Source organism: Cervus canadensis, chromosome 9 (assembly GCF_019320065.1).
Source record: "Cervus canadensis isolate Bull #8, Minnesota chromosome 9, ASM1932006v1, whole genome shotgun sequence".
In the NCBI taxonomy this organism is placed as follows: Eukaryota; Metazoa; Chordata; class Mammalia; order Artiodactyla; family Cervidae; genus Cervus; species Cervus canadensis.
Window position 1 is genome coordinate 83,957,106 of NC_057394.1, and position 27,501 is coordinate 83,984,606.

At 43.8% G+C, this 27,501-nt stretch overlaps 1 protein-coding gene and 1 pseudogene across 1 annotated transcript in view; one reads left to right on the plus strand and one right to left on the minus strand.

The window, feature by feature from the left end:
• The window catches only part of PARP4 (poly(ADP-ribose) polymerase family member 4), a 70,257-nt gene extending 47,481 nt beyond the window's left edge, over positions 1 to 22,776 (minus strand). Inside the window, exons 1-13 of the mRNA XM_043477806.1 lie at positions 22,623 to 22,776; positions 17,617 to 17,749; positions 16,220 to 16,421; positions 13,781 to 13,813; positions 13,358 to 13,424; positions 12,149 to 12,224; positions 11,265 to 11,378; positions 9,087 to 9,236; positions 8,439 to 8,576; positions 7,454 to 7,627; positions 4,243 to 4,403; positions 3,238 to 3,375; positions 885 to 980 (exon numbers count right to left, since the gene is read on the minus strand). Coding sequence (XP_043333741.1) covers positions 885 to 980; positions 3,238 to 3,375; positions 4,243 to 4,403; positions 7,454 to 7,627; positions 8,439 to 8,576; positions 9,087 to 9,236; positions 11,265 to 11,378; positions 12,149 to 12,224; positions 13,358 to 13,424; positions 13,781 to 13,813; positions 16,220 to 16,421; positions 17,617 to 17,748 — 1,481 coding nt within the window. The 5' untranslated portion in view covers position 17,749; positions 22,623 to 22,776. The remainder of the gene's footprint in view (positions 1 to 884; positions 981 to 3,237; positions 3,376 to 4,242; positions 4,404 to 7,453; positions 7,628 to 8,438; positions 8,577 to 9,086; positions 9,237 to 11,264; positions 11,379 to 12,148; positions 12,225 to 13,357; positions 13,425 to 13,780; positions 13,814 to 16,219; positions 16,422 to 17,616; positions 17,750 to 22,622) is intronic.
• LOC122447665 lies at positions 14,265 to 15,048 on the plus strand (annotated as a pseudogene).
• Positions 22,777 to 27,501: the final 4,725 nt, after the last annotated feature.

Below are 27,501 nucleotides of genomic sequence, written 5' to 3' on the forward strand. Positions count from 1 at the left end.
CTATCACAGCTGCTCTTTAGCTCCATGAGATGACGGCACCCTTTTCCAGGAGGGGAGACTCACCAACACCTAAAGGTGTTAAAGTGTCTGTCGATACAACAGGTATGAAATGGTCTCATTCTGGTTTGATTTGCATGTTCTTAATCACTGATCTTTTCAAGTGTTTCCATACATGTTTCCTCTTCATATCTTCTGCCCTTTGCTTACTGGGTACTCCTTCTCTCATTGATCTGGGGGGACTCCTTAAATTCCTGGATAATCATCCTCTGTCCCGGGCCTGAACCTGTCATTTTCTTAGTTCTGTGACCTGAATGCAAGTTATTTAAACTCCATGAAGATGTTTCATCTTCATAAAATGATTCCCAACACCATTGTGAGGTTATCAAACAACGTGCTTGAAGGACTTAACCTGGTGCTTAGTAAGTTCAATATGCTGTGGCTGAAATGAAGAGAGACTCAGATATTATTCCAGGCCCTGTCTGTGAGCGAGGTCATGTGCTGGAGAAATCAAGACTGCTGGCTCTGGAGAAGACAAGGTTCTGTGTGGCTTTCCACAAGTCACCCCCACTGTCCCACAGTGTTCTCATCTGTGATTAGGGTGGGAGTGACAAGGCCTGACCTCAGTGGTTTGCTGTGAGAATGAGTGAGTAAATACAGGTAAAAGTTCTTAGGATAGTAAAATCACTAAGATGATTTCAAATATAATTTTCCCAAATATCCACCACAAGACAGGCTTCTACAATATACTGAGAAAACTGGATGCTTTAATTATCTGTTTTTGGTGAGAAATCCTCACCAAGAAAAGACAGGTGAAAACTTGTAGCAAGTATTGGTCTCCTTGGTGATGGGTGTGTATGATGTGATTAAAAAGATAAGGTACTGACCTGAGTGAATCGCTGAAATATATCCCACTCCCAAGATTTCCAATGTCTGTTCTCTTCACTCCACGATCTTCAACTACTTTGGGTAAAAGCAACCCACTGGAAAATAATATTATAGTGATTTACTAGAAAAAAGGAATCTTTCATTATAGCCTCATAATTCTGGCCAAGAAAGGAGCTATTTAAGGACTTCTGTGAAACAAGCCAGACACAGACAAACATTGCAAGACTTCACTCGTATGTGGAATCTGAAAAAGTCGAACTCAAAAACCTAGAGAGTAGAGTTGTGGTTTCCAGGGGCTAGGGGTGGGGGAAGCTACCGGGGGTGGTGCTAGTCAAAAATCATGAACTTCCAGTTACAAGACGAAAACGCTCTGGGGATGCAATGCCCAGAGTGGTGACTGTTTGTGATGATACTGTACACTGGAAGTCTGCTAAGATAGTATTAGATCTTCTGTACTTACCACAAGAAAAAGAAAAGGTAAGCCTGTGAGGTGACGGATGTGCTAATTAACTTGATCGTGGAGATCTTTTCATAATACATACATATATTAAACCATCACGTTGTACAACTTTAAGAAATCACGTTGTACAACCTAAAGATATACAGCTTTTATTTGTCAATCATAACTCAACAAACCTGGAGAAAATATACCAACTGAAAGTCAATAAATAAATAATTAGCATGAAGTGAAAAGAAAAATGTATTTCAAAGTAACCTCAGAGTAGGAATTCCAGGTGCCACTGAAATGGATCCAGCCAAGGCCGTTTCTCACCACCATCAACCTGGCGGGCTGGCTAGCCACTGCCCACCCTCAGGTTGGACCTATGAAGGGCTCAGCAGAACAGCCATGAGGCCAAGACTGACTGTGCTCCCATTGCAGGTTCCTGCTTTCTAGAACTCTCTGCAATCAAACAAACCAGATTATCTCTGGGAAGGTGGGAGACGAGAGACTCCTGCCTTTTATTACATCTGAAGTTTATGTTCTGTGTTATGAAATAGAATTAACTTTGTAAAATGGTTTTTGGGATGTACTTAAATAATCTTTCTTACTCAAAGATTGTTTTTACTGCTTCATTTTATTTTAAATTTTCAAATCTTCACTCCACGTGGAGTTTGTGTGAGGAATGAAGTAAGGATCCAACTTTATATTTTTTTCCAGACAGCTAACCATTTATATCCATATATGGTACTCAAGCAAACACTTTTCTCATAGAGACAAAAGCTAATTTTATCATATATTAAATCCCCTATGTTTTTGCATTTATTTGTGGATTTTTATTTTGCTGCCTCATCTATTTCTCACCTCACTGTTTTACTTAGTAAAGCTTTATGTTTTTAACATCTGACTGGTTAATTCTCTCTGGTTATCCTTCTTTTTCAGAATTACCCTGGTAAATTCAAATTTAAAAAAATATGGGCTATAGAATCAGCTTTTCTTTTCTTAAAAAAAAATCTTGTTAGTAGGTTTATTTACTTATTTATTTATGGCTGTGCTGGGTCTTCACTGCTGCTCGTGGGCTTTCTCTAGTTGCACTGAGCATGGGCTACTCTCCAGTTGCGGTGCATAGGCTTCTTACTGCGGTGGCTTCTCTTGCTGCGGAGCACAGGCTTTGGCGTGGACAGGTTTCAGTAGTTGCAGCTTCCGGGCTCTAGAGCACAGGCTCAACAGCTGTGGTGCACGGGCTTAGTGGCTCTGCACCATCTGGAATCCTTCCAGGTCAGGGACTGAACCCGTGTCTCCTGCACTAGCAGGCAGATTCTTTACCACTGAGCCACCATGGAAGTCCATTGTTAGTATTGCTAGTATTCTTATTGTGATAGCACAAAATGCATAGGTCAATTCAAGGAAAACCTGTATCTTTCTAATCAGCTTGTATTTAGGTTTTTCTGAAGCAGTTAAAACTTTTTCCAGGTGGAGCCTGCATAAGTCTTTAGTAGGGGATTTAACTAAGATCCAGGTTTAACTATGATTTCTCTTGCTCCTTGTGACTTCAGTTTCAACTCTAATATTAAGTGTTATTCAAAGCTAACAGAAATTAGAGCTATGTTTTGAATAGATAATTCATGGCATCTGGGAGCTCTAATTTCTAGACTATCTTTGAGTTAGATACACAGGTAAGAGTCAGGACATAGAGAATTCCCTTTCTTCAAGAAGCAATTCGTTTCCATGCACTGCACTTTAAAATATATAATAATTAACATATGACTTAAACTACATACTTAACTATAAAGTGTTCAGTTTTCTCAGGAATTCAATAAGCTGGCTGACTTTAATGGAATAGATCCACGTACTACAGAAAAAAGTCTAACTGTAGCTGGAAAGTCTGGAAAACAGAGATGGTGTGCTCTTACCGGGACAGGATTCCCATGAAGCTCTGCACAGAAGACCCATGCAGCAAGTGCCTGACATTGCCAATGTGGCTCCGGAACTCTGTGGTTTCACTTACTCTGCCAACTCTAAATATCTGCAAGATGTCCACTGGACTTTTACTGTAGAATTAGAAGAAAACCTTGAGATTACATAATTAAAAGCACAATAAAAAATTGTTAGCAGCAGCAGAAAACCCAAAATTGCCCAAATGTCCATTATTAGAGAACTGATTCAATGAATCACAATGCAACATCTCTTGGAAATACTATGCAGCCATTAAAAAATACTCTCTTAAAAATAAGTAAGGATGTGAAAAAAAAAAAGTAAGGATGTGAAACAAAACTTATAGTAAAATGTTAAGTGTTAAAAGTAGGTTGTAAAAAACATCACGCAAAATATTCCATATTTTATCAAACATAATATACAGAATATACGAATTGAATTTGTTCCTTCGTTCAACATTCATGCACTCATTCAACAAACATACTCTGTGCTAAGTACTCTACCAGCAATAGAAATAAGAAAACACGGTCTCAGCCTTGCCGAGCTGACATCCTGATGAGACAAGATCAAGAAGGTAATAAACAGCTGACCTTCTGTGCTGCTCAGCAGGCCAGCCAGGTTCAGAGAGAGATCCAAAACATGTTTCTTCATCTTAAAATCTTAATTTGAGTGGATTTTACCGTGCAATACCCTTCAGCACTCAAACACTGCATTTGTGAACAAACTCCAATACTCTCTCATCTAAATTTTTAGAATTTAATTCTGTGCAACAGTAGGTGAACTTGGAATGGACTGGAACAGTGGGGAGTGTTTAAGCACAGAACACAGCTCTGAGCCCTATTATAGACACAGAAGTGAGTATCTGTCATCACACCGTAATTACCCTGCAGTGAGGATTAATTATCTAGGTGTGTGAAGATCTGCTCTACCAGAATCTAAAGCAGGTTAAAGAGCAGACCCTCACCTATCTCCTATATTCCTACCTGTGATTATTCTGCAGCACCTCTTCTCTTACTCTCAAAAATTCTTCAGTGTTCGGCTCAACATGCTCAATTTTGCATCTCAAAGCTCGGTATTTGGCAAGAGACGGTGGGTTGGGTTTGGCCAAATTAGTTTCACAGACATTAACCATGTCTCTTATTAGCTGTAAGTAGAAATGATTCATACATGTCAGAATGACCACATATCAAAATAATTTATATATCATACTGCATTTCTCAAAAAGGTTGAATAAGCTTTTTTCATCACCAAAAAACTCAGTATGAGCAAAGAAAGAAACCCAAATAAACTGCAAAAACTGCCAAATATTCACAATTCATAACATAGATTAAGCTTCTTAATTTACAAAGCTTCTAAAAACCATGAATAAAAACATCAAGACCTAAGAGAGAAAGAGGCAAAGGACACGAACAGACAGTTCACAGAAGAAGAAACACAAACATCTGGAAAGGTGCTCAGGCTCACTACACTGAGAGGCCGTTTCTAGTCTATACAAGTGGTGAAGTTTGACAAAGACACAGCTCATAAGACGACAGGAAACGGAAATCATTCACCGGCCGTGAGAGGGCAGCACAGAGAAACCCTCAGGGAAGCGGACAAAATCACCCCAGTTACTGATGTGTTTATTCTTTCCGGCTGCACTTTTCCCTCGGGGACTGCCTCTCAGAGATGCCTTTGCTCAAGAACAAGACACCAGACACACAGAGCGTTTACTTCCCGTGGCGTCGTTCACTGTGTCTGGCGGGGACAGCTGGAGGATGCCCACCCAGGGGCATGTCCCAACCGAGGACAAGAATGAGGGTGATCTCCACACTCAGAGTACATTACGTCACGTAAAGAAAACAGGTGCAGGACAGAGAAGAGAGTATATGACTTTTTACATAGAAAAAGGGGGAAGGACTAAGTATGTTTGCTCATTTTCACATTTATTTGCATAAAGAAATGGTGCAAAGACAAACAGGAAACTAACAAGCATGGTTATGTGTTGGGGAAGAGGAGCTGCAATAGGGGTGGTGGTGACAGGGTGCAACATAGTACACCTTTTAAATATAATTTTGACTTCTGAATCATGAGGATGTGTGACCTACTGAAAATACAGAATCCAGGTATTTGGGTGGGCAGCACACACATCCTCTCAGTAGCAAAACCAAGAGCTGAAGTTACACTCAGTGTTGAGGAAATCATGGAACTTTAAACATGGAGGGTCCTTCGTCATCTCATTCACTAGCTCATCTCATTTGTTGGTTCCTCACATATTCTGGATTACAGACTCCCCTGGGAATCTGTGCGTGCGTGCATGCATGCTAAGTCGCTTCAATCATGTCCTTTATCACTAGCACCACCTGGGAATCTGTGGGAAGCTGTAATTTCCCCCAAACAAGCAGAATTTAACATCTACAAACTCCTCTGAAGTCTAGAGGTCATGGATCTCTGATTTTGTCTGGAATCCTTCATGCTCAGATGCGGCAACCCAGAGTCAGAGGAGGTGGTGCCTCACCAGGGATGGGGCGAGCCCTGTCTGCCTTCCTGCTGTTCTCTGTGAGCTGAGCCTGCTCCTTCCCCCACTTCCAAGCAGTCTCAGTAATTCTGTCCTCCTCAGCAGAAACTGGCTTAGCCATGCACATATAACTCACTTCTGGCTAAAGAAATAGCCAAGACATGGAAGCAATCCATGTCCACTGACAGATACACAATGGAATACTACTCAGTCATAAAAAAGAATAAAATAATGCCATTTGCAGCAACATGGATGCAACTAGAGATTATCACACTGAGTGAAGTAAGTCAGACAAAGACAAATATCTATGATGTCACTTATATGTGGAATCAATATTGTTGTTGTTCAGTTGCTAAGTCATGTCCAACTCTTTGCAACTCCATGGACTGCAGCATGCCAGGCTCCTCTGTCCATGAAATTTCCCCAGGCCAGAACAGTGGAGTGGGTAGCCATTCCCTTTTCCAGGGGATCTTCCTGACCCAGGGATCAAATCCATGTCTCCTGCATTCAGGTAGGTTCTTTACTGTCTGAGCCACCAGGGAAGCCAAATGAACTTATTTATGGAACATAAACAGACTCACAAACATAGAAAACAAACTTATAGTTACAAAAGGGAAGGGATAAATTAGGAGTCTGGGATTAACAGATACATACCCCTACATATAAAAGAAATAAAAAATCAAGGATTTACTGTAGCATATAGAGCTACATTCAATATCTTACAGTAACCTATCATGGAAAAGAATCTGAAAAAAGTACATGTGTGTATATATATGTGCACATGTGTGTATATGCATGTGTACAATATATATGCATACATCTGTGGGTGTATATAAAACCTAGACACTTTGCTGTACACCTGAAACTAACACAATATTATAAATGAACTATACTTAATTTAAAAATAATGATAAAAAGAAAAATAAGAGGGTACTGGGGGCATCCTCCAAGAGACATAAGAAGAAACCTTCTAGGAGGGATTCTGTGAGCTGGTGGGAAGGGGAGTCGGCAGGGGTTGGGGAGCCATTCCTGCAGGAAGCACAGAGGTGGGAAGGGGCCAGGTCCCAGTGAGGTCGCAGCCTTGAGTGAATTGGACCAGTGGCCACCCCACAGCTGGACTTCTCATCCTACAGGATGACAAGCCTCCTCACTATTCAAGTCAGGAGCAGCTTTCTGTTTCTTCTAGGAAAGAATCCTACTTATCTCCTGATCAGGAAAGTCATTTCACAGCATAGCAATTTTGAACATTCTTTTTGTGTGTGTGTGAGTCTATGTGTGTGTGTGTGGGGGGGGGCGGGGTTGTGCTGGGTCTTCCTTGCAGGCTTCTCTAGATGTGGCACGTGGGCTTAGTTGCCTGTGACCAGGTAGGATCTTAGTTCCAAGGCCAAGCATTGAACCCACATTCCCTGCATTGGAAGGCAGATGCTTAACCACTGGACCGTCAGGAATGTCCCCAGCATAACAATTCTAAATAAACACTTGCTTCTGCACCACTCTTCCAACACAGGCTCCTTTGGGAGTATGATTCAGGTAACTTCCGTAAGGACCCCAATCACCCCCAAACGGCTCAACCATTTGTTTTTGAGCTATCTCGAGAACCAAATTTCGTGATCCAGTGTTACCTCAGTCCAACGTGAAACACTCCTTTTTCCTGTCCCCACAAAGTGTAAACTGAACCCCAAGGTGCAGAGGCTTACCTGGCACAGGTCCTCTTTCTTAGCCAGCAGGCTCAGGCTGACCTTCTCAGCCGTGGCAGCTCTGTGAGGGATTAATCTGTAGAACTCGGTCAGCATCGTTTGCAGTTGCTCCTGTGTTTCTCCATTTCTTACCGCTTCCTTTACCAGGAGGAGAATTCCCTCTGCCTTGCTCACCTTTAAATAGAAGATGATACATGATTATTAAAATTTAACTTGATAATCTAGAAAAAGTAAAGTAACTTGTATAAAAAATACCTAAAATGGTTCTTAGATACATCATGACTATTAGCTTTCAACTGGACACTGTCACAAAGCAAGCTTGATGCTGTTGAAAATGCATCTTATATCCAAACTGGGCCGGACTTAACTAGAGGAGGGAACCAGAGTCCTAAGTGTCGGTGTGTCTGCATCCATGTCCGCGTCCACAGAGAGGAGTTCTCACCAGGGGACTTCCTTCCACACGAGACATTTAGAAAGACATCTGGATCAGACTCAGGGTTGAAGCCCACCAGAACACCTTTCTCATCACACAAGCTCCTTTGGACTTGACCCCATTACTTTCTCCATGAGTTATTTCAATGTGCTGGTGCAGCCACACACGCTCTACCCCTGGGAACACCTTCTTCACCTGCTCCTTCAATAGTACACAATCAAGAAGAGCCTCCTGATGGCTGCAGGTGCACCTGCCCTTCCCCACACGGTCGAAGGCTCAAGACAGTCACTCTGAGGTGGACCAGGGTGTGTGCCTCTCTCTGAGGACCTGCAGCACCTGCCCCGCGCTGCTCCCAAGGCTGATGCTGCAGATGGGACTCTAGTTTCCTCAGAAGCCCACTTCCCAGCAGCACCCCTCATGCCCCTCTCTCCAGTGCGAGAAGGAGGAGCAGCAGCACAGCGGGAGCCTTGTTCAGACGAGGCGCAGGCCTCCAAACCACAAGCAGGAGGCAGGCTTGCCTGGCAGAACCTGTTTCCAGGACACAGCACTCACGTCATTCAGGCTCATCATGCCCACGGGTCTCAGAAGCGTGTCCTCTAGGCGGCCGAGGGCTTCTGCCCAGAGCATCTCCACCAAGCCACTCACCTCAGGGCTTAGGGCACTCGAGTTTATTACCTCCTCCAAAAGCAACTGCAACCACAGAGAAACAGAGAAACACCCACAAAGAGTTCATGAGTATGCTCCTTTAAACCTGAGATAAGCAGAGGTGTGAGAGGAAACAGCCCATGTCATCCCAGGAGAGGGGGACTCTTAACCCCAGGCCCCTCCCAACTCGTCCCTGCTCCTTGTCCTCCTCTCTCGACCCTCTCCTCTTTTACCCCCATGCTGTTTTCCCTCCTGCCTTTTTCTTCACCCTGTAATTCTTTAGGCCTGCTGTAACATTAAAGATGAAGTGGCATTAAAGGTTGAGGACCCTGACTCCTGTCCTGGCTCCCAGTGAAATCTCTGGGAAGCTGGGAGGTCTGTGGCTCATCCTGGGACTCACTCCCCACTTGACTTCGAGCCTCTCTGTGGGCCCCTCTTCCCTTCTTTTAACTCCTATTCTCGTCTCCTGCCAGCTTTTTATTTGTCATGAAGAAAACATTTCTGTTTAATCTATTTAATCAGTAATACAGAAGAATATGTAGAAATCAAGCTTACTGCTTGCAGTTTTTCAGATGCTAACTGGGTTGCTTCAGGTGTAAAATGTTCTTTCAGTAGAAAGCCTTGTTTCTTCAGCTCCTCAATATAATTCTCATAGTATTCACTTGCGTCTGCAGAGGTTTTCCTCACAGAGGACTGCCTCCTGGTCTGTAAGTTACAGCACGTAGCACAGTGTCAGGACATGAGCATACTGTAGCCTATTAGCACATCAGTCTTTAATGAACACCTACTGGGTACCATGGTGGGGGTGGGGGGAGGGGAAACAGGATCACAGATAAGGTGCCTCAGCTAGTTTCCTGCTGTAAAGGAGCTTAGAAACTAGCTATTTCAAGGAATTACTTAACATTTTCAATTCTTGACAAAACAGCCTAAAACCTGCAAGTTGGGGGGAAAGTTTGAGAGGCACGGCAGGTGGGAAAGAAGTACTGGACTAACGAAAGAGCCTCAGGACATGTGTTCAGAGCCCAGAATCTGACCTTACACACCATCCTACCCCACTCTGAAGTCTGGCTTCTAGCCTTCCAGAAATGAGAAAAACCGGGCGAGGGGATGAGGCATCGTTAGAGACAGGCATAGTCTAAACGAAAGGACTGCCCTAGCCAAGGAGAAAGGGAGGGGTGCTGGCAGGTCACGCAGACCAAGGCAGAGGCAAACACTGTGGTCATTCCCGCTGTCCTGATGGGGTGTCTGTCCTCCCCAAATCCTGCCTTGTCCCAACTTCAGTGAACATGGAGGGCTTGCCCAGTAGGGCTGTGGAGACCCTGCGGGCTGTGCATGGGGGATGGATCACACAGGGCCAATAACCCTGCCCCACTGCCGCAGGACACACACCACGTCCACATTACTCCATTCAAGAAGGTATAAAAAAAAATGAACAAGGGCCAAGATTTAATAAAATCAATAATTTTTACAAAAAAACAAAACAAAAAAAAGGTAAAATTTAACCTAATTTGGGAAGATTTCTGCCACAATGGATTAACAAAGGACAAGGGCCAGAGAAGCTCTGTCTGTCTCATCAGGGTGGGTTATGCCCGTCAAGGGAACAGACTCACACAGGAACAGGAGGGCCAGGCTGGCGGAGGGAGGCTGGGAAGGCAGAAGCAGCTCGACACATTCTACCTGGTTTTCAACTTGATTTTTACTTACTTTCACCCAATTACTTTCACCTAAATTCTCCACAAAACACGGTCTACATTTCTGGGCAAAAGGCTAACAAAGTCTTTCTCCTTCTTGGACATACTTAACCTTGGTTTAATCTTTTAGTCCTCATGGAATCTTGATAGGTGTGGGATACCAGCTGTAATATTTGGCAGAACTGCTTGGGTAATGGAGTCCTACACCAGGACTGGAGGTCAGCAGTGAATGCCGACAGATGGCCAGCCTGAGCCCTGGGCCCAGGACTGTGTAACTTTCTCCCTGCCGGGCATCAGGAACCTGGGGCATCAGCAGCAGTCTGGGCCCTGAGGAGATGTGGTTCTCCTTCCTGGACGACAGCTGACCCCCCTGTGGAGAATGGGTGAAGCAGGCGTGTCCTGAGCCTTAGAGAACCACTGTGTGGTCACTCAAAGGGGAGCCTGTGAGCCTCCGGTCAGTTAGCGTCTCACTGAAGACTCTGACAGGGCTGAAGGCTTTACAGGCGCAGGCTCTGGGTTGTTTCTTTTCTGTAACTGTCTTAGGTCAGAACCCTGCCCTTGACCTGACATTGACCTCGAGAAGGTTGTGGGCAGGGGCAGCCCCGCTTGCTGTCCCTGAGCCCAGGCACTTCACACATATTTCAGTAGCAGCTGAGTCACGGCGGGGGCGGGACCACGATGTGCCTTCCCTCCCGATTTCCAAGGGTGGGTGTGTGGTCTTTTCACCTCACACTAGGAGTGGCCTCGAGGTAACTCCCTGGTACAGAGCAGAGTTTAATGAAGTGAGTGAAGGGATCCAGTGCCAAGGTACAAACATTAGGAAAGTTTCTGTCAGTAACTCAAGCAGGAGCAGGAACCTGCATCCCAGGGAATGTTCTCCTGCCCTCCTCACCTCCATACCCCAAGAGCACCTCTCCACTTTTCAAAATGGTACTAGCTAAAAAGAGAGAAGCTAATGGATTGGCTGATTCAACTGTTTTTACAAAATTTGCTATCAACAAGGTGGACAATAAAAACATAGGCTTCACCACGAAGCCCTTACCTGGGTGCCGGTGGCCAGGAGGAAGTGTGTGCATATCAGAAAGCCACGGTCCCCAGGGCCCTGGAGGCACTGCAGCTCCGCCACGGCTGTCTCCTTACCTCCCTCTGTCACAACCTGGAAAACATGTTGCTCTTTTCTAAGCTCCATTCACTAAATAACAAACCACACACTCCATTTAAAAATGTTGATTATAAACCTGATACAAATTATATCATTTGCAGAAATAATTTAGAAAGTAAATAGAAAATATAAATTATCTGGAGTCCTACTACAGATATATAATCACTATTAATATTTTTTTTACATTTCCTTCTGGAAATTTTGTTATAAATATACCTGTATATGTTTAAACCATCCCACTTTTCACATTTTCTTAATCAGAGAAGAAGTGTTATTTTCAAGTTACATTTTATTAAAATATCTTAAAAATACAAATGGAGCATCATTTTAAATGCTACTGTTATTTTGCATTTATACGATGTCAGAGGAAAGGTTTTTTTATTTTTTTAATGAAAAATAATGGAAATTCAACATACTGTAAATACTTGGTGTGAAATCTACTCTTTTAAAATACAAGAAACTGTTAACAGAGAGGAGTATCTTCATTTTTTAATGTCATATTAAGTTTTTGTGCTGTTTATATTTTTATTATATTTTAAGCATATATATTATAAGTATGCATTTCTTTCATAATAAAAACACTAAAATCAAACATTACATTTTAAATGTGAAGTTTTTTTACTATTAAAAATCAACTCACATATTAAGGAGTATTTATTCAGGAAATGCACAATTTTTCAAAAATAGGAAAATTATCAAACAGGAAAAATAATTAGAAGACTTCAAACAGCTTTGTTCCCTCAACTAGAAATTAAGACTCTTACTTTTTCCAAGATGTTATATTTTGCAACTTCAAAATCTTGAGGAAGATGAGGAATTTCAACATCCTCTGCATGAAACCTGAAATTGGTATAATACAATTTTAATATCAAAATGAAGCTTTAGACTAAACAGACTTTTCGTAAAATTTTTCTTGTAGCTCTCCTAATTCCATACAAAATACATTGTAAGTGCTTAACACCTCCTTAGATATTCTAAAGATCGCAACAAGGTCCTGTGGAGAGAATGGATTGATTCCTCCCATACACAATTCTAGAGCTCTGAGTGCTGTGAGTCTGCTGCAGAGGTGGGGGATGACATGTGTCATGGAGATGGGGGCGGGGGTACCTGTGTTCACCCTGGGCTCTGGCCCTTGGAAGCCAGTCACTCCAGAGGGACCCATACCTCTCCAGACTACAGTCAAGTCCTCTTTAAAATAAATTAGCTAATTAAGAAGCTAACTAATTAATTAAGGGTGTCATATTTCTCATAATCTGTACTTTGATTTTTGATATTTGTTCTCTCTTGTAACATGAAGACTAACAAAAGTGGGATCAACTGTGATATTTAAATGACACTGCAGCTGAGGGTATGTACACTTTAAGAAGCCGTATAGAACTTTAGACTCATATACTTCATTTGGGGAAGGCTATGTTATTTCTATCTCTATTTATTTATTTAAAATATCAGTTCAGTTCAGCTGCTCAGTCATGTCTAACTCTGCGACCCCATAGACTGCGGCATGCCAGGCTTCCCCGTCCATCACCAAATCCTGGAGCCTGCTCAAACTCATGTCCATCAAGTTGGTGATGCCATCCAACCATCTCATCCTCTGTCGTCCCCTTCTCCTGCCTTCAATCCTTCCCAGTATCAGGGTCTTTTAAAGTATCAGGTAGAGACTAATGAATGGTCTTTACTCAGAACACTGTTCAGGAAGGTAACAGAAAGAGCAGACTGCCCAAATCTCATCTCCAGTGGTTTTTCTTTTTTAAAATCAATCTAACAATTACATCTAGTCTCATATAATACTGACAAGATAAAAATAATTATCACTACAGTAAGTGAATAACTAACTAAAAACTTAATAAAGAGTTAGATAAGCAAGATAAATTAAAATACTATAAAAATATGGATGTACTAATAGCATTTTAATACTGAGGTTTACAAAATATTTCATAAACTATGTCAAGTCTTAAAAATCAGAAATAGATTACTTAGTGAGTTCAACAGTGTTCTCCTCTGTGGAACTGTCCAGGAATGAAGAATCATTCGTTTCCATTTCTAGAATTAAAACAAATAAATCACGTCTATTACTCAAATATATATTAAAATTAGTTAACAATAAATCTTGCTATGCTGTTATGTTTTCTTAGGTGTCCTTAAATTAGCTATGGGCTTCCCTTATGGCTCAGCTGGTAAAGAATCCGACTGCAGTGTGGGAGACCTGGATTTGATCCCTGGCTTGGGAAGATCCCCTGGAGAAGGGAATGGTTACCCACTCCAGTATTCTGGCCTGGAGAATTCCATGGACTGTATAGTTCTTGGGTTGCAAACAGTCAGATACGACTGAGTGACTTTCACTTTCACTTTAAATTAGCTATGGGCTTCCCAGGTGGCACTAGTGGTGAAGAACCTACCTGCCAATGCAGGAGACATAAAAGACTCGTAATCTAAGGACAATACAAGAGGAAAAGAGGAAGACAGATTAAAAGTTGGTGATAACAAATTTTTGTACTCCTATTTATTGGGCAAGCAAGAAGCACTCAGTAACAGGTATGCAATTTCAGGTGGCATGTTCCTGCCCTGAAGATTATGGTGAGCGTGGCTATGAATGTGTTTCTTATGCACCATGGATTTGAATGAGCTCCTGAGTGTCATCATGTGTTCAACGAAGGAACTGGGGAGGCTCCAGCTAGGAGGGGATCAAGGCGATTAAGTGAGGCCTAACACGTTTGCTTCATGTTTTGCTTATAGAGGAATCGTACCGCCATCACCCAAATGCCAAGACTGTACTTTGTGAGGCTCACTTGTTTCTCCTGTCCTGGGTCTGGGGGCGCTGGCACCGTCCCTGCAGCTCCAGTCTGCAGGCCCGACATGTGCTGCTGTGGGGGTGGACCAGCCATGCCCCATCTCCCCTTCTCTGAGCTCTCACTACCTACTGCAGCAGAAGGTAACACCGAGAGCGGCACTACCCTGAAGAAAAACAGGTGGTTTTTTGGAATGTGCTAAGGAACTTGGTCTAAATTACCAGTGTTAAATTTCATGTTTCAAGGGCCTGCCAAGACTCTCAAGTAAACACCCATGCTCTATCAGATGCCCAGTGTGTGTGACGTGACTGCAGATCTCAGCCTTGCAATGAACGTGCTAGACATTGTGAATGGGGGAGGGGAGGCGGTCACAGGAACTAAACTTCAGCTGAAAGAGGTTCATAAATTGCCAGTCCAGGGCTGGATGTTCCAATTTCCAGAAGGACCTAGTGTTAAAACAACTTCAAGACCTAGAAGATACTATGTGTCTTCTGCCTTTACATTTGCTATTAACATCACTGAAAAGAAAGCTGTTGGAAGTGATACATTTTTCTCTGGAATAGAAAATACCAGACGTGATGAGCCAGACTTTGTGTATTATCTGAATGATGGGGTTTATGGTTCTCTTACAAGTAAACTGTCTAAGGACTTAAATACCATCCCGAAGATTCACAAGAAATACAAGGATGAAGTTTACAAGCAGCCTGTTGGGTCCACCCTGTGATGAGCTTGATCACCTGTGGAAAACTCTCTTCTTGAATATGGGAGGCTGGCTTTTCTCTGATAGCATGGAAGCAGATTCTTTCCACAAACCATCTGCTTTGAATGCTTTTTCAGAGCCAGCCGTTTATCACAGGATGTCATTCAGTGACTGGTGAGAGGGGAGGACGCTGCAATCACTTTGGACACAATGATGAAAGCTCTTCTCTGCGTCTTCACCCACTCAGCCAAGCCTCCAAGACAGCTTCTCCACTGACGCTTCAACAGGTGTCAGCACTTTCTTTAGAACGATCTGAAGTATCAGGTGAAGTCTGTCTAGTCTACATTCCAGTGTGGAACAACCTGAACAATTTATTCTGTTAATTCTCTTGAAAACAAAAACCATTAGTATTAGGTGTTTGGGACCAGATCAAACCAGCTTTCATTTATAATTCATTGCGGGTAATTGGGAGATGTAGGTCGTGTGTTCAGATTTTAACTTGACACTTTGCCCTACCTTATATGCATTTAAAATTAAATATGCAACAAAATGAAGGATGTGGTAGTGATAGAAGCCTACTCACTGGGTTCCCCATTAAACAATTTACATACAAGTAGTACAAGTTTTCATATTAAGGATTCACATTAAAAAGTCTTGTAAAGTCAACATCTTTCACTAAGATGTATCAAATGACAATGGAAGACCAGTGCTGACTTCAGCAGATATGTTCAGTGTATATACAATGTGTAAATTTATGCTTTGAACAAGTTTAATAAATGTTAAAATTGCCTCATAGGATATTGTATTTAACCTAATGTAGCCTTTGTATGACCACAATAAAATTTTGAATAGATTAAAAAAAATTACACATCAAGCTTGCTGAGATTATCAGTGTTTTTGTAGTCATTTTGAATCTGATTGTATCAGACGGAATACTGAGAAATCTATTTCTATTGCTAAAGAAATCTTTTGCCCTTCACTAGTTTGCTGACCCTTTTCTGGGATGATAAGAAGCCTGCTTAGTTTCACAGTATTTGGACAATCTTTTGTCAATAATATCTTTGATAAACCAAAATGTTTACTGTAGAAACTCTAATACATTAAGTGTGTGTGCTCAGTTGCTAAGTTGTATATGATTTTTGAGACCCCGTGGACTACAGTCCACCAGGCTTCTCTGTCCACAGGATTTTCCAGGCAAGAATACTGGAGTGGGTTGCCATTTCCTTCTCCAGGGGATCTTCCTGACCCAGGGATCAAACCCACATCTTCTGCATTGCCAGGTGCGTTCTTTACCACTATCAACACCTGGGAAGCCCCAATACATTAGGCACTTGAGATGAAATACTTACTAGAGCTGCTCCATTCTTCATTGGAAGCTGGTGTGATGTCCAGTGACTCACTGGGACCATAAATCTCTGTATCCAGCAGTCTCCTTTCTTTGATAGATTCCCATACAAAATCTGGGTTTGTAATAAGAATATGGTTCTTCTGAATAGACTTCAGCTGATACTGGCTCAGAACATCAGCATTATCTAAGATTACATGTGTGCACTGAGAAAAAACAAGTAATTATGCATTAGTAAAAACAAAAATTAAATAAATTATTTGTACCTATTTTTCACCCCATTGGTACTAGTATTTCTCAGATTTCTAAAACTCTTATGAATGACAATCTCTAGTTACATAAAAGTTTTAAAAAATCAACAGAGTATGGGTATGGGTGTACCATAATTGATTAACCAACTAACCACCTCATCATAAAAAGTAAAACTTGAAGTCCAGTTGTTAGACCCCAGGCCTGAAATGCAGTGCCTGCCCCTAGGCTGTGCTTCCCTCTGGGTCACTGGTGGGGGCGACTCCACCTGCCCCTTCGTGGACCACAGCCCACAGGGAGCCTGCTTGTTCTATGAGGCATGTCCTACTCCAGCCAGGAGGTACTGGGTGCTTCTCTGCCATTTAATACTTTGCCTGTGAATGTCAGAAATCAAATATCCCAATTTGGCACCAGTTTAGGCAGAATCACACAACTTAACCTATCTCACCATCTCTGTGGATGGATGAATAATTCCTGCCTATTCTCAGTCCATTTTCTGGGTAGAGAATGCCAACATGGTCTCTAATTTTAGAAACTTGTCAATCTTTTTGGACACTGGTTTTCAATATACATAAACATCTGAAATGTGCACACCAGGTACTATAACAAAGGAAGTAGTTCGATATGTGACAGTGAAGAATGATCTCTCAAATTGTGAAGTGGAAAAGTAAGTGCAGAATGTGTGTTTTCTGCATCTGGGCTGAAACAGAGCTGTGTGCTCGTGTGCACTCGTGTCCTCGTGTGTGCTGTCTATGCAGAGAGCAGCTCCAGAATTGGGAACCATGGTGGGAAATAAGTTAACTTATTATTATTTTACTTTTTAGATATTCTACAATGTGTAGATACTTCATATTTACTCAAAAATAAATTGATAAAATTACAAATCAACAAATTAAAATAAATAAATAATGAACACCTTTGAACCGCTCATTCTACTCTTAAGGAAGTAACTAAAGAAACGTATGAGGATGGGACAGGAAAACATCCAGCACACCACTGTCCACAACAGTGAAAACTGGAAACAGCTGCACACCTTCTGCCTTTTCTGGCTTTCTCCTGCTGCCGATTTCCTCTGCTTGCCCTTCTAACCATGACTTGCCCCCAGGTAATGCACAATGTTTATCATACAGTTCTCATAAAATTTGAAAATACCTGAGCATTTAATAAAAAGGAAAAATTTCCACCATTTTCCTTAATATCAGTTTGTAGTTTTCTCTTCTGTTGACGAGATAAGTGCTTGACTTTCAAGCAGAAGGTACAGTTTGCGAAGATTCCCACAGTCATCCTGTAGGAAAAAAGTTTCAAGTCAGAGTTCTTAAGGATTCTCTTTTCAATGAATACAATCGACAGTGAATTTAGGATTGTTCTACAGGAAAACTGTGGGGCAGTTGAACGTTTTTTTTTTTTAAAAGATATTGCAATCATGTTATAATCACAAAATCTGAACAATATCCAAGTTTGTAAACTGTATGTTGGTTTCTAATTTTTGTGGCAAATACTGTAACACCCCCAGATCCTTTTGCATAGACTCATGATATTCACCTTAATGAAAATGTAGCAGATTTCCATTATAAATAGGTGTGTTTTAAGACCATGAAAGTGAAAGTCGCCCAGTCATGTCCAACTCTTTGCGACCCCATGGACTGTATAGTCCATTGAATTCTCCAGGCCAGAATACTGGAGTGGGTAGCCGTTCCCTTCTCCAGGGGATCTTCCCAACCCAGGGATGGAACCCAGGTCTCCCGCATTGCAGGCGGATTCTTTACCAACTGAGCTATGAGGGAAGCCCATTTTAAGACCATAGAAGCATTTATTTCTAAATTAAAAATTAAGATTATGTGACAGTGAAGCCCTGAATTTTTACATATAATTCTTCTCTCAACTCAAAGAGACTCATTAGTTACACAAGTTTCTGTAAAACCAGTCTGGGGGAAAATTTTGAGCCATTAGCAGTAAAAATGCTGTTATGTTTAGACATAACAGAAAAAAAGAAATACTTCTAAGAAAAATAAGCATATTTTGAACTGAAAGAACTTTTATATGTATTTAATAATAAACTAATGAATAGTGAGATACTGGGTTTAATAGACTATTTGTCAGGCTTTGAACCTGGAGTCTTCTCTGACAGCTTGTCCACAGTGAGCTGGCACTTCCCAGAAGGCTGCGGGTCCCACTGGGTTGAAGACCCAGTGAGCAACCCCAGTTGCTCAGTGAGCAGGTGTCCCTCTCAGGATGGCCTCCTCCACTGCACCTGCCCTTGACCACTGGGTTCCCTTGGCTGGAGTCCCATGGGAGTCCATAGGCCCTCTGCTGGGCTGTAGTGCCCATGGGAGACCCAGAATGCACCTGTGTGCCGACAACCCCCAGTTTAGCACAGAAGGTTTACTGCGTCTCAGCGTGGGCCCCTGTCATGCCCAATCTCCTCCTGGCCAGTCCCCACCAGGGTGTGGTCCTAGGTCAAGGCCCCCACTTGTCATGGGCACCTGCCATAGGCAACTGTTCCCCTCATTCCTGGAGCCAGGCTCTCTCCCACCACTACAGCCCTCCCCACCCCCCACAGTGGAACCTGACTGTTTCCCTACTTCGCTCCTCTGTGCCTCTCATCCCTTCGCCACACTGAAGCGTGAATAACCACTTTTTTATTTTGAAAATTGTGCTTCAAATGAAATTCAATTTTCCTGTCAGGGTTCAAGGCATGGCCTCCCCGCAGCTTCATCCTGGCCCAGGTGGCTTTTCTTCAGGTTGGCAAACCCTCAGGGCCTTCACACAGCTGTTCCTCTCCTCAGGACCCTCCCACTGCCACCACTCACACTGGTGTATCCCACCCAGGACCTAGTGGTGTCTGCCCAACCATCAACAAACTAGGGCTTCACATTTCTTGTTTCTTACATGGTCTAAGATCCAGTTAAACAGAAGTGCCTGGATTTAACTCTGCCTTTCTGCAGCATTAATGTTTACTAACTCCAAACTTCACAGGTGTTGACTGTCTTTCACATGCAGATAGATTCATAATTAGCACTGTGCATAGATAAGAATGCTGACAGACACTGTGAAAGATATGAGACTATGCTATTCAGGTTCATCCACCTTGCTCTCAGTCTCCAACACTGGGAACGCTGCGTTGGCCGGGAATCAAACCTGGGTGAACTGCTTGGAAGGCAGCTACGCTCACCACTATACCACCAACTCTGCACACGGATATGCAGTACACATGTATTAAAGAAAAAGCACCTGTGATCCCTCCATCCAGAAATAACCCCAATTGTTGATACTGAGATATTTCTTTTTGGTATTATTTTTTCCCATATCATTAATACTTTGTACAGTATTCTTATAAAATGTTATTTATTCATACCGTTTATTTAAGTTTATGGACAGTTTCTCTAACTTTTCATGAGAATTTTCCTACGGCACTAAAAGTTGTTTGAAAGAATTTGTAGTGGTGCATAAGTTATTTAACTCCTACCCTGTCATCAGGTATTTGGTTATCTAAACTTGTTCATTATACATTTTGAAGAAAATGTTAGTATATACTTTTCCCTGTGTGGTAAAGTATACATGGGCTTTCCTGGTGGCTGAGCAGTAAAGAATCCACCTGCAATGCATGAGACGTGGGTTTGATTCTTGGGTCAGGAAGATCCCCTGGAGAAGGAAATGGCAATCCACTCCAGTATTCTTGCCTGGAAAATTCCACGGACAGAGGAGCCTGGCGGGCTACAGTCCATGGGGTTGCAAAAGAGTTGGACATAACTAGCAACTAAACAACAACAAGTATACATAACATAAAATTTACCATTTGAATCATTTTTAAAGGAAATCAACCCTGAATATTCATTGGAAGGACTGGTGCTGAAGCTGACGCTCCAATACTTTGGCCACCTGATGCAAAAAGCAGACTCATTGGAAAAGACCCTAAATGCTGGGGAAGATTGAAGACAGGAGGAGAAGGGGACAACAGAGGATGAGATGGTTGGATGCCATCACCGACTCAATGAATGTGAATTTGAGCAAACTCTGGGAGATGGAGAAGGACAGAGAAGCAGTTCACGGGGTTGCAAAGAGTCGTGTCTGACTGAACGATAATCATTTTTAAGCATACAGCTCAGTAGCATTAAGTACATTCATGTTGTGAAACCAGAATATAAAGATTTTAAACATATTAATAAATCTCTGTCCATGGAATTCTCCAGGCAAGAATACCGGAGACTGTTGCCGTTTCCTTCTTCAGGGGATCTTCCCTACCCACGGTTTGAACCCAGGTCTCCTGCATTGCAGGCACATTGTTTACTGTCAGAGCCACCAGGGAAGCCAGGGGGGGAAACGCCAGCTGTAAAGATGCCAGATTGGGTGGCAGTGAGCCTCCTCTGGCCCAGCAGAGGCTGCATGGGCAGGAGAGAGACTGACACTAAATTTTGTGAAACTTCAAGTCTGGCCTTGACTCCTGTCTTCCTGCAGGTTCTGTCTGGAGTCTCCTTCAAACACCTGCCTCTTCTCCTGCGAGCAGCTTCCTGACAGACACATACCACCCGTCTCTTCTTCTCAAACTTTCTCCACATGAAGTCAATCTCCCATCTTCATTGGAGACTGCTCTGTTGTATGTGAGCTCTGGGTGTCTTCCATCCATCAGGCCCAGTTCAGCTTCAGGTCCGAAGAAGATCCAGGACTCCCCTCACAAATCCCGTCTCTATTTAGAAATCATGGATGCATCTGGGAGCAAGAGGCTCACTGCCACCCAATCTGGCATCTTTACAGCTGGCGTTTCCTCCCCTGGCTTCCCTGGTGGCTCTGATAGTAAACAATCTGCCTGCAATGAAGGAGACCCAGGTTCAAACCCTGGGTAGGGAAGATCCCCTGAAGACGGGAATAGCAGCAGTCTCCAGTATTCTTGCCTGGAGAATTCCACGGACAGAGGAGCACGGCAGGCTACAGCCCGTGGTGTCGCAAAGAGTTGGACAGGACTGAGGGACTAACACTTTCCCTTCACTTCAAGAGCCCACAGCAGTGGCTTTAGTCACACACCTCTCTGTAATCATGGGATGGCCTGCATTTTTAACATTATCAGTGTCTCCAGGATGGAGACTATGTGAACAGCTGGTCCTTGGTCATCTTTATATCCTTGGAATCTAGACATCTTTTGGCACACAGTAGGCATTCAACAAACGCTTGCTAACTATAAACTTCCAAGCATGAATTAAAGCCTGCTGTGTACTGTGCGTAGTCATTCAGTCCTGTCAGACTTTTTGTGGCCTCGCGGACTGTAGCCCGCAGGCTCCTCGGTCCATGGGGATTCTCCAGGCAAGAATACTGTAGTGGGTTGCCACGCCCTCCTCCAGGGGAAACTTCCTGACCCAGGGATTGAACCTGCGTTGCAGGCGGATTATTTCCTGTCTGAGCCACCAGGGAAGCCGGAATTTAAGCCTAGGAGTATTAAAACAAACAAACAAACAAAAAACCCCCAAACCCTTCTGACACTACCTGCATTTCTGGGCTCAAATGTCATTAATTCCGAACCTCTCTAATGGGACTGTTAAAACACCTGCAATGGCAAAGGTTGCGGCACTGGGTCCGCCCCAGAGCACATCACGGCTCCACACAGGGCAGCCGTCTGTTACACCCACATCCGTGCGCTTTCTCAAGGCGTCAGCTACTCATTTCCGGGCTTTCCACTTTGGACTCACAGGTACCTTCCCTGTTTCCGTCCCGGGCTCCCTGTCACTCGCCAGGTCGGGCTACATTCCCTGATTAGTCACCCAAATGCACTATTAGGCAAGTTTCTTTCTCTGGAACCTAACTTTCAGGAGAAAGCCTGTTTAGCACATTGGAAACAAGAAAAAACTATTAAAATCAAACAAACAAAAAACATGAAAAAACGAAATTCTATCTCCATCTGCTCACTTTTCCGAGCTGGGGACACGCCGAGGCACCCGGGCGGCCCGTCCTGCCCTGTGTCCCCTGGGCCGGCGCCGCGCCCGCGTCCCCGCAGGAGCGCACGGGCAGCGGGGGCGTCTGTTGGCCGGCGGCGGCGGCGGCGGCCGCGGCGGCCGCGGCGCGGGGCCCAGCCTTCCCCAGACAGTCGGCGCGGTCCCCTCCCAGCCTCTCCCCCGGACCTTCAGCTGACTGCCCGGCCCGACCGGTCGGCCGCAGCGGCGTCCACGCACCTGCCTGAGGCTCCGGCCAGCTCGGGCGCTGGCAGCCCCGAGTTCTCCGCTTCCAATTCCCGGGGCTTCAGGTCTTGGGACTCCCGGGTCCGGGAGCTTCCGGATTCCGGGCGCGTCCCTCTCCGGGGTCTGGGGTTCCGGCGCCGCCCTGGACTGGCAGGGCCGCGGACTGCGACAGGACTGCGCGAGGCTCTTCCGGTGTCAGGACTCATCTTTCATCTTTCAGGCGGGATTTGGGATATGAGGAGAACTCCAAACTTCGGAGTTTGGGGAAAGCGGTGGTGGTGCTGCCTGAGGAAGGATGCCCGGGCAGTTTTCCGGAGCGGGAAAAGAACAATTTCGAGAGGATTTGAGATTGGGGAAACATGAGGCTAATTTTAGTGCAGGATTCTCAGAGTTTGTAGTTCTTGGTAGTGTTACTGAGTAATTAAAAATAGGTGTTTTCCTTGGTAGCTCAGACTGTAAAGAATCGGTCTACCAATTCTGGGGACCCGGGTTCTGTCCCTGGGTCGGGAAGAACCCCTGGAGGAGGAGGGCATGGCAACCCACTCCAGTTATTCTTGCCTGGAGAATCCCATGGACAGAGGAGCCTGGAGGGCTGCAGTCCAGCGGGGAGGGTGTGTTTGTGTGCGGGGCTGGGGGTGTGTCGCACAGAGTCAGACAGGACTTATGGACTAAATAAGGACAACAATGTGCCATTCCAGAGAGGAGGGGCTGGCCACTCACTGAGTAGAGGGGCGATCAGTTCAGTCTCTCAGTCGTGTCCGACTCTGCGACCCCATGGACTGCAGCACGCCAGGCTTCCCTGTCCATCAGCAACTCGCGGAGTTTACCCAAACTCATATCCATGGCATTGGTGATGCCATCCAACCATCCTATCCTCTGTCGTCCCCTTCTCCTCCTGCCTTCAGTCTTTCCCAGCATCAGGGTCTTTTCCAATGAGTCAGATCTATGCATCAGGTGGCCAAAGTATTGGAGTTTCATCTTCAGCATCAGTCCTTCCAGTGAATATTCAGAACTGATTTCTTTTAGGATGGACTGGTTGGATCTCCTTTAGTCTAGGGGATTCTGAAGAGTCCTCTCCAACACCACAGTTCAAAAGCTTCAATTCTTCGGCACTCAGCTTTCTTTGTAGTCCAACTCTCACATCCATATATGACTACTGGAAAAACCATAGCTTTGACTAGCCAGACCTAATGGGAAATGATAAAATTCTCCAAATAGTGAACAAAATGGGAATAAAAAAGATGTAGAAAGAATATGGATTTGAATCCTGACTTTACTTCTTAATTCCCAGGGGATTATGGACAAGCTACCTTACAGCAGCCGTCCCCAACATTTTTGGCATCAGGGACCAGTTTCATGGAAGATAGTTTTTCCACAGAAAGGGTGGGATGATTCAAGTACATTACATTTATTGTTCACTTTATTTCTATTATCATTACATCATCTCCACCTCAGATCATCAGGCATTAGATCCCAAAGGTTCAGGGCCCCTACCTTACAAGATTGTGTGAGAATCAATTTAGCTAACATCAGCAAAAATGGTACAAGGTCCATCCCTACCGCAAAACAATTTTGGGGAACTGTGTAGGGCAACATGTGGGAGCTTAGTTCCCTGACCAGGGATCAAACACTTATCCCCCTGTAGTGGAACCTCGGAGTCTTAATCACTGGACCACCAGGGAAGTCCCAAAACAGTTTCTTATTTTTGAAACATCTTTTAAAACTTGACAAAACCTGTCAGAAACTACCTTACCAGATCCTAGAAGATAGTCAAAGGTTTACAGCAAACAAGCAAATGTATAAATGTTATAGACTGGGGTCCTTGGACTCTCTAAAAATGTTTATTTTTATCTTTGGCTGCACTGGGTCTTCGTCACGCGTGGATTTTTCTGTAGTTGTGGTGAGGGGGCCTACTCTTTGTTGGGGTGCACATTGTGGTGGTTTCTCTGGTTATGGAGCATGGGCTTAGTTGCTACAAGGCATGTGGGATTTTCCTAGACCAGAGAGGGAACCGGTGTCCCCTGCATTGGCATGTGGATTCCTATCCACTGTATGACCAGGGAAGTCCCCTTGGACTCCTTATCGATAGAAATTGATGAGGTCAGATTTTGTGCTGCAGTAAGAGGACGTGAAAACAAACATCAGGTGCCCCTGCTCCAGGAGCTGGGGCGACCTGGTTCTTTAAATAGGGTGAGGGTAGGAACTGATCTGAGGGAGGCTTAACTTGGGTGGTCTGCCCACCCTTGCAAGGATCCGGCACAGGACCCTTCTTTTGCTCTCAAGAGCACAGGGCTGGAGCAGGTGGGATTAGAGCAGATGGCTGGCATGGGCTGCAGCACCAGTCAGAGCTGCATTGCCTCTGATGTGCTCCTCAGCAAGTGCACCGATGCCTCCCCTATCCTGTTTAGGGGTCTGAGCCTGTTCTGTGCCTCCCAGTCTTGCAGTCGCCTCAGGTGCTGCACCTTTACCCTAACATGGAGCTGTGGGTGTGTGCTGGGCTGTGTGCTGGGGTGGTCCTAGGAAACCAGCAGAACCCAGGCAGCGTCGGTCTGCTTCCTCTTATTTCTGGAGTAAGCAGGCTTGTGCGTGTCCCTCACAGGTGGAGTCTAGGGTTCTTATAGCCTTCCTATTAGTTCCACTGGTTTTCATGCCACCTAAGGGGGTATGTCTTCCCACTGTCAGACACCAGGACTAGGGTGCCCAATAGTGGCTAAAACCGCCCCTTCCCCAGGAAAGGTCTTCAGGCCTGTGTCACCTCTCTCCTCTTTTGTGTCCCCTTCCAGGGTGCAGATCCTGAGCCAATTACTTCTCTTCCCTTCCTATTTGATTCTGTGTGGATCTTTCTTACAGGCTTGGTTTTACAAGGCTGTCTGTCTCCAATTTGTCTTCAGTGAGGATTGCTCCACATGTAGATGTATTTTTGATGTGTTTGTAAGGGTAGGCGAACTTTGTGTCCTCCTACTCTGCCATCTTGATCTCCCCTCCCTGGAATCAGTAATCTTATTTCTGAAGGGTAAATGTGCTGCTTTAAAAATGTGTAATAAAACATTTAAAACCCATAGAATGCTGCAAGTTGATCTGAAGCATAAAAACCCATAGAATGCGTCAAGAACCATCAGACAATAATTACAGTAAAGTCTTAACTATCATTGTATTGCTCTGCTGTGATCCCAGCAGATTCAGGCTAGAATTCTCTTTATTATCTACTCCACATTATTGCTCAGACATTCTAGAATGTAGTGCATGTGATAATCCCTTCATTGTTTAGACTCATAGGTTTCCATGACCTTTTGCTGCAAGCCCAACCCACCAGCACTAGTTCTATCCATATTAAAATGGCAGGATTTTCTTTTTTTTAAAGATGTCTGTCTGCATCCAACGTAGTTGTTAAAAATTTTCTTATTGAGGTAACATTCTGGAAATCTGAGCCTAAGGACCTGAGTGAGGAACTCTACTTCCCACAGGTAAAGTGGGCTGTGGCTTTTCTTGCCTTTGCTTAGAGGCTGGGTACTTGCATCTCTCAGGTCCCTCCATCTCCTGCTGGGGTCACCTGTTCTAGCCTGGACAGCAGCATCAGCATGGGAAGCCTCCCACAGCCAGGCCTGAAATTCTGTCCTTTCTGGACACAGCGGTCACTCCTATCATAGTTAGCAAAGAAAAGTCCTCAACTCTCTGAAGATTTTTCATGCCCAGTTAAAAGAGTATTCTTACCAAATGACTTGAGAATTACATATTGTTTTTATATCTTGCAGAACCATCTGACACGACCTATTGAGCTGGACTTTGGCAGACAAACTGAGTTCATCAACAGTTGGAAGTCTTAAAATTGAAAGTGCCTTGATGGATTCATTTATGGTATAGATGTGATGATGGCTTCTTGGGTGAGGACTTCTCTAGACTCATCAAGTTATATGTATTATATATAGCTTTTTGTATGTCAGTCATACTTCAGTATGGTGGTTTTTAAAAAGTGAAAAAATTTCCTAAATTTTTACCACATGGTAAATATCATACTTTTACATATATATAAATATATGTATTTTTTACTACTTAAGTACAGCTGTGTCCAGTCATAGCTGTGGCATGCAGGGCTCTTCCTTGGCACACAGGCTTCTCTCTAGTTAAGGCCCTAAGGGCCTATGTATGTGAGATCTTAGTTTCCTGACAGGGATTGAGCCCACATCCCCTGCATTAGAAGGCAAATTCTTAACCAACCACTGGACCACTAGGGAACTCCCTAGACATAGTCTTTTGATCTAACATTCTTGATAATTTCATGAAGCAGACAACAGTTGTGTCCCGGTTTGCATGGGGGACTAGTTCCAAGACTCCCATGGATACCAGAATCCCTGAATTCTCAAGTCCCTCATATAAAATGTATAGTGTTTGCATGTAACCTACTTAGATCCTCCCTATACTTGAAATCACCTCTAGATTACTTATAATAGCTAATACATGTAAATACTATGTAAATTCTATAATTGTAATGTTCAGGCCTACTGTTAGTTGCTCAGTTGTCTGACTCTTTGTGACCTCATGGACCGTAGCCCGCCAGGCTCCTGTCCATGTAAGTAAATAATTGTTGGTGCACAACAAATTCAAGTTTTGCTCTCTGGAAATCTGTGTAATTTTTTTCCCCGCTGTTTTTCCACAGATGTGGAACCACAGTTGGGAAGGCCAAGTATGTTATTATCATCCCCATTTTGCAGATGAGAACAGTTTCTGAGAACAGAACTCCTCTGATCCCAGGCTGCCTGACTCCAAAGCATGGGCCATTAGCCATTATATTACAGTGCCCTCCTGCCTCCAGTGATGACATAAAAGATTGTATCAGAGTGGGTAATTTGTGGCTAAAATCCCTTGTGGGAGCTTT